This window comes from Anarhichas minor, unplaced genomic scaffold (assembly GCF_050575085.1).
Source record: "Anarhichas minor isolate MPS153535 unplaced genomic scaffold, ASM5057508v1 ptg000016l, whole genome shotgun sequence".
NCBI classification, from domain to species: domain Eukaryota; kingdom Metazoa; phylum Chordata; class Actinopteri; order Perciformes; family Anarhichadidae; genus Anarhichas; species Anarhichas minor.
Window position 1 is genome coordinate 2,941,394 of NW_027466462.1, and position 12,760 is coordinate 2,954,153.

At 42.5% G+C, this 12,760-nt stretch overlaps 2 protein-coding genes across 2 annotated transcripts; both read left to right on the forward strand.

Moving 5' to 3' along the window:
* Positions 1-23: 23 nt before the first annotated feature.
* On the forward strand, positions 24-2,414 carry emc4 (ER membrane protein complex subunit 4). The gene is made up of 6 exons (XM_076092426.1): positions 24-163; positions 569-711; positions 836-950; positions 1,083-1,236; positions 1,321-1,481; positions 1,831-2,414. Exons 2-6 carry the CDS (start codon positions 611-613, stop codon positions 1,864-1,866), a joined length of 567 nt encoding a protein of 188 aa, XP_075948541.1. The 5' UTR covers positions 24-163; positions 569-610; the 3' UTR covers positions 1,867-2,414.
* A 1,381-nt stretch (positions 2,415-3,795) lies between these two features.
* On the forward strand, positions 3,796-11,305 carry lpcat4 (lysophosphatidylcholine acyltransferase 4). Its single transcript, XM_076092438.1, has 14 exons — positions 3,796-4,500; positions 4,597-4,709; positions 5,026-5,389; positions 6,400-6,512; positions 6,875-6,935; positions 7,132-7,190; positions 8,456-8,490; positions 8,916-8,970; positions 9,083-9,165; positions 9,495-9,620; positions 9,718-9,874; positions 10,141-10,233; positions 10,335-10,470; positions 10,632-11,305. Exons 2-14 carry the CDS (start codon positions 4,620-4,622, stop codon positions 10,802-10,804), a joined length of 1,545 nt encoding a protein of 514 aa, XP_075948553.1. The 5' UTR covers positions 3,796-4,500; positions 4,597-4,619; the 3' UTR covers positions 10,805-11,305.
* The last annotated feature ends 1,455 nt before the right edge of the window (positions 11,306-12,760 follow it).

Sequence of the window (12,760 nt, forward strand, 5' to 3'; positions counted from 1 at the left end):
GAAGTGACGCAATATCCGGATCGCCGGCATAGCGACGTCATCATTACGTGCCCGAGAAACAGCGAGCGACGAAGGGGTCCGACTTACTTCAACATTTTTTGCTAATTTCATCACAAAATAACGATATATATAAACCAGATAGTCGTGTGGATGTTTATATAAGGTAAGATGAATTTTAAGTGACGACGTGTTGGTTTATTTTAGACGTAACGTCATGTTTGACGTTTAACGTCCTAATTTACATCGTGTTGGTTCGCTTTAATTTTCAGATTTTCTTGTAACAGTCCAGATTGCAGGTGCAAAGCAATTGCAGCATTTTCCTAAATACCTGTCCTAAAGGTATTAGATTATTTAATTTTAACTAAATCTGCTGTAAAAACTGGGCCTGTTTCTGGTTCAAGGCTCGTTTTGACCAGTATTTGAGTATTTATGCCACTGGCACGAGACAGAACAACCATATATGTTACTGTTAATCTGTTTTTTTAAGTTTTCATCCACGCTGGTAGAGAGCCGGACAAAAAGGAAAGACTGCCCATCTGATTTCTGTTGTTTGTGTCTCTTTGTGTAGCTGCTTTCTGTCTCTCGAGGTCCAGCAGTGAAGCCGGTTGCGATGGCGTCTCCAGGGGGAGGAGGAGGAGCTCTGTCGACGAGAGGAGGCAGCGGGGCCCGGAGGATGAAGTGGGCTCTGGAGCTGAGCTTGGGCAACGCCAGGTAAACAAACACAGTGCATCCAAACCGTCAACCCGCAAACCTGAAGAGCCACTTAAAAGCTGTGGGAAACTCACCGTCACAGTCGTTCATTGGGGCAGTGAAAGCTAAACTCTTTGTGTTGCAGGAGTCGTGCGGACCGACAGGGCGGTCAGGGAGACGTCGTTTACCCGATCGGCTTCTCCGAGAAACCCGTCCCCGACACCAGCATCCAGGAGACGGACAAGAACCTGGTGGAGAAGGTAAAGCAGTTAGGAGAACCGTTACTGCCTTCCTCTTCTTCGGATATAATTAAGTTCCATTTGTGTTATGCATGATCAAATAAATAAAACCCAAAATGCTGAGCGTGTCCCTCCTGACTCTTGTCTTAACAGCGTTGTTGGGACGTGGCTCTCGGGCCCCTGAAGCAGATCCCCATGAACCTGTTCATCATGTACATGTCGGGCAACACCATCTCCATCTTCCCCATCATGATGGTGTGCATGATGGCCTGGAGGCCCATCCAGGCGCTCATGTCCATGTCTGCCAGTGAGTATCCGGCATTCACAGATTCAGTTTCACGTCGAGCTCATTGCTGCGTAAACTGAGTATTCCTTCGCTCTTCGTTCTCAGCCTTCAAGCTGCTGGAGAGCTCCAGTCAGCAGTGGCTCCAGGGCCTCGTCTACCTGGTCGGTAACCTGCTGGGCTCGGCGTTGGCCATCTACAAGTGTCAGTCGATGGGGCTGCTCCCGACGCACTCTTCTGATTGGCTGGCTTTCATAGGACCGCCCCAGGTAAACGCACACTAATCGCAGAGCGCCGCAGAGACTGTCTGTACGCGTTTTATTTTACCACCATGGTTCTTTAATTTTGATCCACTACCTTTTTGGTTTTAACCCATAAATCCTGGCTGCTGTTCACGTTTCGGCCAGTAGAGGAGAGCATATGCCCTTTATTTTGTCTTTATTTAACCAGGCAAGAGATTAGGAACACACTTTATTTACAATGGCAACCTGGCAAAATTAAAGCTATTTTTCCATCATAAACTATTTAATAAATGATGTCCACTTGATGTCTTTCTTTCCCGTATTTCTTTCTGGTAACACCACCTCGATTTAACCGTTTTTCTCTCCCTCTCGACAGAGGATGGAGATCATGGGCGGCGGGATGGTGTTGTGAAGAGGACGCGGTGTGAAAACACCAGATTCAGATTATTTACAGATGTTTATTTACTGCACATTCTTCACGACCGGTTCATTCTCCACAGTTACGAGACTCTCTGCCACACACGTTTTATTTGCCTTTTTCTTTTGACAGAAATTTTAAATGTTTCATTCTTTCGTTTTTCCATCTTTGTTGCTCCCCGTTCATATTTTAATAAAGGTTTAAAAGCCAGCAGACGGTCAAGTTTAACTACTGTATTTTTCTTTTTTAAGTTTCTTATTTTACAGATTACAGAACCAAGTTTTTGGGGGTTAATGTCATTAAAACAGAACTTTATAACGACTAAAACTGGACATACAGATGTCTTATTAGGTTTTTATTCCAATAGAGTAGTATTCACTTCTTTTTCTATTCTTTTCTTTCTAAATTTGTAGTGAAACTCATGATTTACGCACGCTAGCCATCGACACTTACTAACCTGTTTTAATGTATGAGTCTGTTTAATTTATACTTACATGCTACATGAAAACGTTCTATTAAATAAATAAATCCTTACTGACTAACGTGTGTTCAACTGTGTCGGTAAATGTGTTGGATGGAAAAAGAAAAGCGTTGAGGCAGGAATTTTATATAACTTAAGTGTTTTCTCTCCAGAGATGTGAGGACAAAGCTCCGATAACGAATGTTTCAGTCACAACCACAGAAAACAAGGTTTGATCTCAAGATAACCTGATTAAACAACTCAAGAACGGCTGTGCAGTACGACAATAAATATAAGACGTGGGTATAAGATCTGGTGGTTTTAGGCAGATCAGTTTGATGGTAATAATGCATAATTAATACAATAATTTACAATAGATTTGCATCAATGTGAGGAAGTGTTATGAGTAACTTTTGTATATATTTTCCAGTATTTAATTAGCTTTTTACCTCCTTATTTTATCTTTAAACTGTCAATAATTTTTATGGAAAAAGCATAAATCATGACATAGATTGATAGGAAAATATGGAATTTAATCAACCAATTTTATCCCCATTTTTTGTATTTTATCCACATTTTATCCGCTAATTTCAGGATTAATGAAAGCACTACGCATCTGTAATGTATTTCCTGAGAAGAAATGAGATAATTAGGCGATGACGTGACCTGGAGATTAAAAAGTTTCCTACAAAAGAGAAAAGTGTGGCAACTTGCATTGGCAACTTTCCTTCTTTTTTTCTACCGTCTAATTGTTTCTGTTCGTCTTTGTGTGCATGTTGCTGTTTTTTTGGTATCAGCAGCAACACCCTGGGAGAACAAAGGCAGTCAGGTAGGGCAGAGGGAAAACTTGAGAGGCCAGTAGCAGAGAGAGAGCAGAGCTTTTGTTATGTCATGCATGAGAAAGTATGTGAGGACATTTACACAGATTGTCCCAACACCCCGAAACACGACAGATGAGATCAAAGCTCTGCAATTTAAAGGCAATCTGTCAATTCTATGTCAACGTTTTTTTAATGCTGAAGCATGTGTTAATATCCAACCTAAATCTCTACGGTCAGTCCTGTATAATGTCTGCTTTAACTTTAAGGGAAGCTAACTGATCACGTTTTAAGGGCTATTTTTGGTGTCGTTTAATTTTGCCTAAAGTAGTGTGGGAATAAAGGCATATATATATAATTAAATAATAACTATGAGAAAGATTTTGACTCAAACGTTTGACCTAATGTCATGTCATAATTCTGTATTATTATCATAATTATTCTTAGAATATCACATTGGTGGAATGTAACTGAGTACATTTACTCAAGTACCACAATTAAGTAATTTTACTTTACTCCGGTATTTACATTTTATGCTACTTTATACTTCTTCTCCACTACATTTTAGAGGCAAATATCTTACTTTTATTTCTTTACTCCACTACATTCATTTGACATCTTTAGTTACTTTGCAGATTAAGACGATTAACTGTAAGGATAAACTACCCTGCAGTGGGAGTGTATAAAATAACTGAAACCAGGCACATTAATGCTTCACCATCCAGTAGCCTAACATAAATAATATATGTTTTAAAGGAATGAGCCATATTTTACTTTAAGTATGATGTTTAATTTTAAATGCAGGACTTTTTACATGAAACAGATTATTTTTACACAGTGTCATTGATCATTTTACTTTGATTTATTGATTAGAATTTATGACGAAGTAGCCTTAAGTTGTACATTTTGTTTTTAATTCAACATTTAATCGATTGAGCTTCCATATTTCCCCCAAAAGTCTTGGAATACCGAACGTTTTTTTGTTTTGTTTAATAGTTCCAGGGACCGGTTTGTCTTGCCGGACTGACGCAGCCCCTGAGTCTTTGTGGGCCGGGCCGTGAAGGGGCGGATCAGGTGAGAGGAGAGAACAAGAGAGAAGGATGGGCACTATTTCTTCACAGCGTTTGTTTGGTTTCAGCATGTGGAGGACATACAGCAGAAAAGTTTTTTAACTGAAACTAACGTGTGTTTTGTTGTTGTTTTTTTAGTTTAGTTTTAATTTAGCTTAGCTAACGTCGTCTGTTTTTTTTTTTTTGCCCGTTTTCTGGCCGGAGTACTCCTCAACCGTTGGTTTTGAACGTTAGATAACGTTCTATTTTTAAATCGGGCTGCGCGAGACACTTCTAACAAGTAAGCAAGCTGTCAGCTGACAAAATAAAAAGTTTCTTCAAAGTAAAAGTCAGTGTAAATATATATTTTTTATTTTTTAAATAACGTTATTTATAGGACCCCCCCCTCCCGTGGTCGCCATGGAGAGAAACGGCCGTCACTCGGCAACGCAGGAGTATCCACATCCGTTCATCCACGAGGTGAAGCTGACCCGTGCGCAGAGGATCAGGGTAACCACAGCTTTTTAATTTTTTTGCATACTTTATTTCTGTTTACCTTTTCTCTCTCTATCTCCATTGAAGAGAACAAACGAGTCTTTCACATTTCCCTATCCGAATGTGTTGCTTAAGCAAAACAGCCAAGTCATCAATGAGTCAGGCTTAGACAGGCATGACGGATAATAATAACATACCACAGAGTAACTCTACTCTTTGACACATCAGTAGAGTGGTGACACATGGCTGACATTAGTAACATGTTGTTTCTGAGAGTATTTTTTCATTTAAAACCTCTATTTTTAACTTTTCTTCTTCTTCTGGTCCCTAGGGCATCATCCTGGGCAGCGTCCTCTTCCCCCTCCGCATCCTCATGGCGGTCCTCTGCTTCCTCCTCATGTGGCTCGTCGCCCGGCTCCGAATGGCCGGCCTCTCCGAGGAGCATCGCTCTCGGCCCGTGGAGGGCTGGAGGCGCTGGCTCCTCCACCCGATCATGCTGTGGCTGACCCGGCTGAACTTCTTCTTCCTGGGTTTCACGTGGGTGAGGGTCAAAGGCCGCCGGGCCGACCTGAAGGAGGCGCCGGTGCTGGTGGTGGCGCCTCACAGCAGCTTCTTGGACATGGTGGTTATGGTGCCGACCCAGCTGCCGACGGTGGTGTCCCGGTCGGAGAACACCAGACTGCCGATCATAGGAGGTGAGGACACACACACATGCACACACATTGTTGTTGTTGTGGCTTAGTTGCATCATCTAACCAGTGCAGGCACAACAGGAACCTAAAAAACACAACATTTAATCAGATAGTTGTTTGTCATTAGCCTCTGTAATGTGAGCATTTGGTGCTTTTCTCTGTTTTTTTGTCACTTTCAATTAAATATTTGATGTTGATTTGACAAAACACACCACATGAAAGCATTACCTCGGGCTCTGGGATCTTGTAACACATTTTATTGACAAAATAAATAACTAATTACAGAAACCTCACTCCCAGTCTGGTTTCATCTTCTTAATCTGTTATTATTATTATAAGAAGACATTTTATATCTTTTTTTACCTGCTGTTTTAAGGGCCTGAAGTCTCAAGCATGCAGGTGTAAGTGACAGCGATTGTTGGACATATGTTCAAAGTGGTCAGTGACACACACACACACAGTGTGTTTGACTGTCCCATCACACAAAAAACACTGTTTTTTTTGTTTTAAATATCATATAATTAGTTTTATCAAATGTCAAGATTCCATACATTTATTTATTCATTTATTTTAAGAAGTTCCTGTAAACTTAAAAGCATCAAAACTGTACTGTCTTCCGTTATATTCCAGGTAAGAGACGGTGAAATAGAGTAAATATAATAAATACATTTGCTTTAACGCGTAAGAAATAGTTAGAAATGATAGCACTGTTTGTAGCTATGCAGCTTTCAGAAGGGCCTGGGTGACATCATGTTTTACTGAATTCATTTTTAACAGACACAGTGCAATATGCTCATCGGTGGGAAACAGTTTTAGGCAAACAACCCATAATAATATTTGGAAAAGACATGCCGAGGAATATGAAAGTATGCGAGGAAGTCCAAAAGATAAACAAGTGACTCACTGTTTTGGCTTCTGATCGGCCGACTCCTCCCTTCTGGTTCTGGTTCTTGTGTAACAGTTCTGTGTGTGTGTGTGTGTGTGTGTGTGTGTGTGTGTGTGTGTGTTTCCAGCTCTACTGGAGTTCAACCAATCCGTGCTGGTGAGCAGGACGGACCCGGAGTCGAGGAGGAAGGCGGTGGCGCAGCTCACAGAGAGGATGACCTCCGGCGGCTACTGGCCTCAGGTGAGATGCCGATACAGCGTTGCTTTATGGCAATTACCACCGAACCATCCAATCGCACGTTGCAGCAATTAGGGGAACGCCAGAAAGCACAACAACAGCGCAGACCTCATTGGAACCGTTAAGTCTTTGCTTGTGGTCCATATCGCTGAGTCAGCAGAAGCAAACAGCTGATCAAGATTAGATGGGATGCTTGATTTAGTAAAGAGGGGCAACAAAACGCTTTATCTGCCTCCCATGAATGCACTTGTTATTGCATCCTTTTTAGGCTGAAGATACATCGTCAGTAGAAGGTTGTTTCTGTGATTCCTGCCTCTGACGGGTCATACATGTAACTAACGTCACATTTCTGAATCCTCGGCTAGATGCTGATGTTTCCCGAGGGAACCACAACCAACGGCACCGTGCTCATCAAATTCAAACCCGGTGAGTATTAGCAGTGAGTCTCTTCTGGTTCATCTTGAGGCTCCACTCGGAACACATTCCACGAGTGTGTTCGTACAGTTGGTGCAGGAATGAGGGAGAAAAGGGCGCAGCAGCAGCCGCCGGTTGTTTTACTGCTCTTGTCTCGTTCCAGTCTTTCCAGTCTCATTTCAATTTTTTTATTTTGCCTCGTCATCAGGTGCCTTCCTCGCCGGACTCCCGGTCCAACCGGTTCTGTTGCGCTACCCCAACAAGCTGGTGAGTGAAGTCGTTGATCTGCTAGTTTTGTAACAACAGACGATAACTGAGAGGACAGATTTGATTCTCGCTGCTTGTTTCCTGTTAAAGATCGCATCACAACTTTATCCAGAGTAAGGAAACACTTAACTGAACTCTAGCAAGGTCTCTTTTTTTTTTTTTTTTTAAAGACATTTATATTGACGTTAGAGAACATCTTTAGTCACTGATTCACAAAAATCTAACAAAAACTGTCCACAAACTTTGCTAATTACCCCAATTTATTAATTAATCCCACATTTATATTAATTTATGGAGATGAATTAAGCAATTAATTCATTGTGTCAGTGCATGAAATTCATTCCAGCCGCCCCCTGCTGAAGGCTCTGGTCCTCTTGTGGTTTATAGTTTGTTAAAGGCAATTAACAAGGGTTGTATTGTTGTCAATATGCTGAGATACTTGAAGCAGGTGCACTTAATTCTATTGAAGCTATGAATTCTATCTCATGCTTACAAATGAAATAAAATGTAATATTTTATCTCTCTACGACCGCTGGCTGTGTACTAAAGTACCAAAGTGCTTTACTGAGACAGTTAAAATATGATTAAATAATAAAAAAGAAAGTAAATAACTAACGGACTAAATTTAAAGAAAATGTGTATTTCTGTTTATAATTAAGGAGACTCGGTTATTAAGATTCTAGTGACGAGATGATTAAAAACACAACATGAATAGAAGTTAACTTTGTGTGATGACGCAAAGATAATCAGCACGTTGTTTACTGCATGCTTCAGGGTTGAAGTCTTTTAAGATCTTAATCTAAAACAGAAGTGACAACAAATCACAAACTATGTCACTGGAACAAAAGTCAAAGTGTCCTTCTTGTTATCTATTTAAGTTGAGCAACCTGCATTGCTGTGATGGTGCACAAACAGGCGATGCTTTGTTCTGTCACTGTTTGCTTTCACACACTGATCTCGTACTCATTTATCCATTCCTCACTTCACACCCCTCTGGGTTTTCACCCGTCTTCAAACTTGGCCTTCGTTTTGATCTCGACTACACGCCTGTAAAGACTTGTGTTTTACATGATTAGTTCCTGCGACACAAGGTGTCACACACACACAGACTCACAAGGTGAAAACAATACCAGCGTCGCAATCACTACTAGTCAAAGACAACCTCCACACCCAGTCTGCTGCCGAGGAGTCATTTTATTATTTTTTTCTTCTGTTCGCACCTCGTTGTGTCCACTGATCACAATCTTTTTATGACTCTTCCTCAGGATACCGTTCGCTGGACATACAAAGGAACAAGCTGGTGAGTTCAACTGTCGGCTCCAATCGAACTGTCATGGTGAACGTGGATGTGTTTGGTTTAAAAAATACAAAACACACACACTAGATTTCTACATAGTGCATACTACATAGTGCAACACCACAAACTGCAGCCTTCAAAATGGCCGTGACGTACATCAACATAACTTTTAAGTATTATTACCTCCATAAGGGAGGATTTATGTCTGGACACTTTAATTACACTGCATACGTTTTCGCTTAGTGTACCTACAGTAGTTAAACTGTAAACTGGGTGTGTACTGGAAGTACATTTCTGGCCACATTAGTCATGTTGCATTAAGAAGAAGCTGGTGTTATGACAATACATTTACCTCTTCACCATTTATACTGTGGTAGCTTTCCCTCTTGAGTGTTTTTTTACTTCAATTGTATATTTTTGTCTCTTAGGACTGAGGCACTGTGGCACACAGCTTCTCAGTTCTACACCAACATAACTATCGAGGTAAGACCGTTTACCTGATCTGATTAGAGACTGTTGCGAATGTGTGAACATCAAAATCCAACGTGTGTTTTTCTGCTCATGTGACTAAAACATTTTCTTTCTTATGCTGCAGTTCCTTCCAGTTTACAGCCCCTCCCAGGAGGAGAAGAATGACCCCAACCTGTACGCAGACAATGTGCAGAAACTCATGGCCAAGTAAGTGGCAGATGTTTTATGATTTATGTCACTATATCGGGTACAATTGGTGATATTTTAAGAGAAGATGAGGCTTTATTGATCCCCAGAGGGGACATTCAGGTGTTGCAGCAGCACAAGGGCAGAATAAGTACAAATCAATAGAAATATAACTAGAAGTATATATAATGGAAACAATACAAGAGCCATTAAACTTGGCAAGCAGTACACATATAGTACCCACAACAAGGGTCTCACTTTCAGGGATTCAGGGGTCTATTTACCTAACCAACATACAGTAGAGACTACACACCATGTGTCTAATGCTGCACCTCTCTGCTGTGCTGCAGGGCCCTTGATCTCCCGTCTACAGATTATGTGATGGAGGGCCGAGTTCCCGTCAATAAACTGGGCGGTCTCTCTCTCCCACTGGAGTCTCCAGCCAGGAAAACACTCAAGCTGCTGCGCAGAAACGGGTGAGACAAGATCTGCGTTCGTCTCCTGGTCTCAGCCCTGTGAAATTCTTTCTTTTTGATCTCACCATCTTCATCTCTCTCTCTCTCTCTCTCTCAGTCTGGGAGCGCATGAAGTGGAAGCGGCACTGGACAGAATGATTGACAGGTGTCAGTCAGGAGCTCAGGGGTCAAAAGTCAGCGCAGAGGAGCTCTCCTCTATCCTCGGGCTGACGGATACACAGACGGCCGTCACCATCTGTGACTTTTATTCCAAGGTAGAAGCACTGATATTAAGCAGGTTCAGCACTGAGAGTCCATGTTGTTGGATGTTACCAGGTCATACGGCACTCAAAGCCAGCTACCAGTAACTGCAGAAGATGTACAGATGTCTATCATCCAAAACATAGTTAAATGGTATTTAGATTGGTTGTTTGAATGCCTACTAAGTATAATACCTTCTATATAGTATAGATAGTTAAATAAACAGTATAAACTGTGTCCAAAAACATGTAATAATACGTGTTTGCTTGTTGTTTTTCAGGATGAGATTGTGGACCTCAGGCCGATCTATTTGACTTTTGCCGCTCTGTCAGGATGCGTCAGCTTCAAGTCACTGCTTCACACAGCTTTCACTGTGAGTCCTATCGTTTCCTTTACAGCACATGTTTCTGACCGGAGATGAAGAATACTTTTTCAGTGAACATTTTCCCTCTTCTAAATGTCGTTGTTATCCAGCTGTTTGACGCAGAGGACCGAGGCAGTCTGAGTGCAGAGGAGCTGTCGGACCTCATGGGGGCGCTGCTGGATTTCCCTCAGCGCCACACTGCCGAGCTTTACACGCAGGCCTCCAGTGGAGGCCGGCTCACTGAAGGTGAGTCTCTCTCAGCAATGAGTGAAGTGGTATAATAGTAGAACAACAGGCAGCTCAGACGTTACATTATGAAGCAAAAAGACAACAGGCACTTGACTGAACATGTGCGTTTCATCATGTGACATTCAAATCCTCATTTAAATCCGCCTCGTGTCCCACAGAAAATCTGCTGCGAGTGCTGACGACCCACCCGACCTATCAGAGAGTGGCGAGCGAGTACATGCAGCCCGAGGAGGCGGGCTCCCAGCCGGCCAATGGGAAGGCTGTGAACAACAACGGAAGCAAGCACAACAGCAACAACGGATCCCTCCACCACAACAAAAAGCTTGAATAAGGAGGAACATTTGGATTCCGCTTTTTACAGGAAGTTAAGTCAGGTTTGTTTTATGTCCTCTGCATCCTCGAGTGCAGCAACGGAACAATAATCGTCGACAAAAGATTGTATTTTAAAATGTGTGTGTTTATAGATGTATTTTAAAGTCTATATTACTGTACAGTCAAACATGCCAACATTAGAAAACCAAAGAATGACTACAGTGGCTCTGAGGTGTGACTGTGCGTCGTGTATATTTGAAGACTTGAAGTTTACGAGTGCACATTTAAATCACAAAATAAATTGTGCTCATGTGTTGTTCCAGATGCTGTTAAAAGACTCCATTACCTTGCATAACATGTCTTATTTATATAATTCCCTCTTTTGTATGCTTTTTTTTTTAACGGGACAATGGCAAAAAGAAACACTGTAAATCAAAAAGTTTATTTTCCGTAAATTAATTCTTACATTTTGTGTGTGAATATTGTTTATACTAAAGAATAAATTAAACTGTGAATTGTTTTCAGGAGGTTTAGCTGTGGAGTTATTTCCCCCCCACAAACACACACATCTCTACATACTTTCTGTATCTATTCTCCAAAACACGTTTAATCTTCCTCCCACCTCTTAGCGTGTTTTTCCTTTTCTCGCCTTTCCCTCCTTACCCAGCGGTCGGTTGTGCGTGTTTGTTTTGCACAAGATAAAGTCTTTATACTTTGTGGGAGGCCGTGTTCGTCTCCAGCGAGAGAAACGCAGGCTGCGGCCTCTGATGGTGTCGCCTTTGAGTGCTTCTTGTCGGGCTGATGCATCTGAGGTCTTTCCATCTTTTGCTTTCACAGCGCTTCTTGTCGAGGGTTTCACATTCGCTGCCAACTTTTCCTCTTCGCCTCTCTGTGTCGGCCTCCGCTCTGCTCTTCCACCTTCCTCTTTTCGTCGGACTTAAGCTGATCGTCTCCGTCTCGTTCACCCTCGTCTCCCTCTCTTCATGCCAGTGTCTTTGCATCGGACTCTGGCGTTCGGCCTCCTCTCCATTTGTTCTTTCATCTTCCACACCTGCTGGGTTAGATGGTCGCTGTGTTGCCTCTGTCCTTTTTGACACATTTTGTGACCTCAAGCTGTAGAAGTCACATGTTTCGGTTTGTGGTTGGCTCTCTGGACTCAGAGCGAGGTTTAAACTTGTCTCAATCTCACGTCTTTTCACAGAAGGAGACTCCGTTGTCTCGACCAGTGGTTCGTCCCCTGATGACTCCTTTGTTGAGTCTTTTGTCGAATGAGTATCTGTCTGAACTTCTGGGCTCTGCGGAGAAGATTCAGTTAGAGACACCTTGTCCTCGTTGGTCTTAGCGTCGTTGGCTTCCTCCCTACCCTCCTCTTTATCCCTCCTGTTTCTGCTTCTTTTCATCGGACTTGAAGCCAAGTCATCGTCGTCCTCAATTTCTACCTTTGACGAGGACTTTCTCTTCCCCTCCGAGTGTTTGATATTCTCTCTGCCTTTACTGGCAGGAGGAGGAATCAGCTGCTCTCTTTCCTCAGTTGTCGTGCTCCTGGTTGTTCTTGCAAAACTGGAAATTTGAATTTGAACCTCTTGTGGGATTTTGGTCGACGGGGTGTTTTCTGCCCCCGTGTCACAGCTCACCTCGGGGTCATTGGCGTCCTGCTGCTCCGCTCCCTCCACCTTGAGTTTCTGCATCTCTTCAGCAACTTTTTGATGACGTTCCCTCTCTCCAATCTCTGAAAACTGCCCAGCTGTATTTGCCGTTTTTGATGCCCGGCCCCGCTTTTCAAAATTACTCTCCTCTCTTTTAAATAACTGCCTTCCTCGTCGCCGCGTTGCTGATTTACCGACCTCTTTTCTCTCCGTCTCACCCCGCTGTCCCGCCCTGAGTTCAGAGGATGCAGGGTCTGTGTTAGATGGCCCAGGAATTGCTGCAGGACAAGAGTTTGGGGTAATGTTTTCACATGGGCCACATGGGCCAC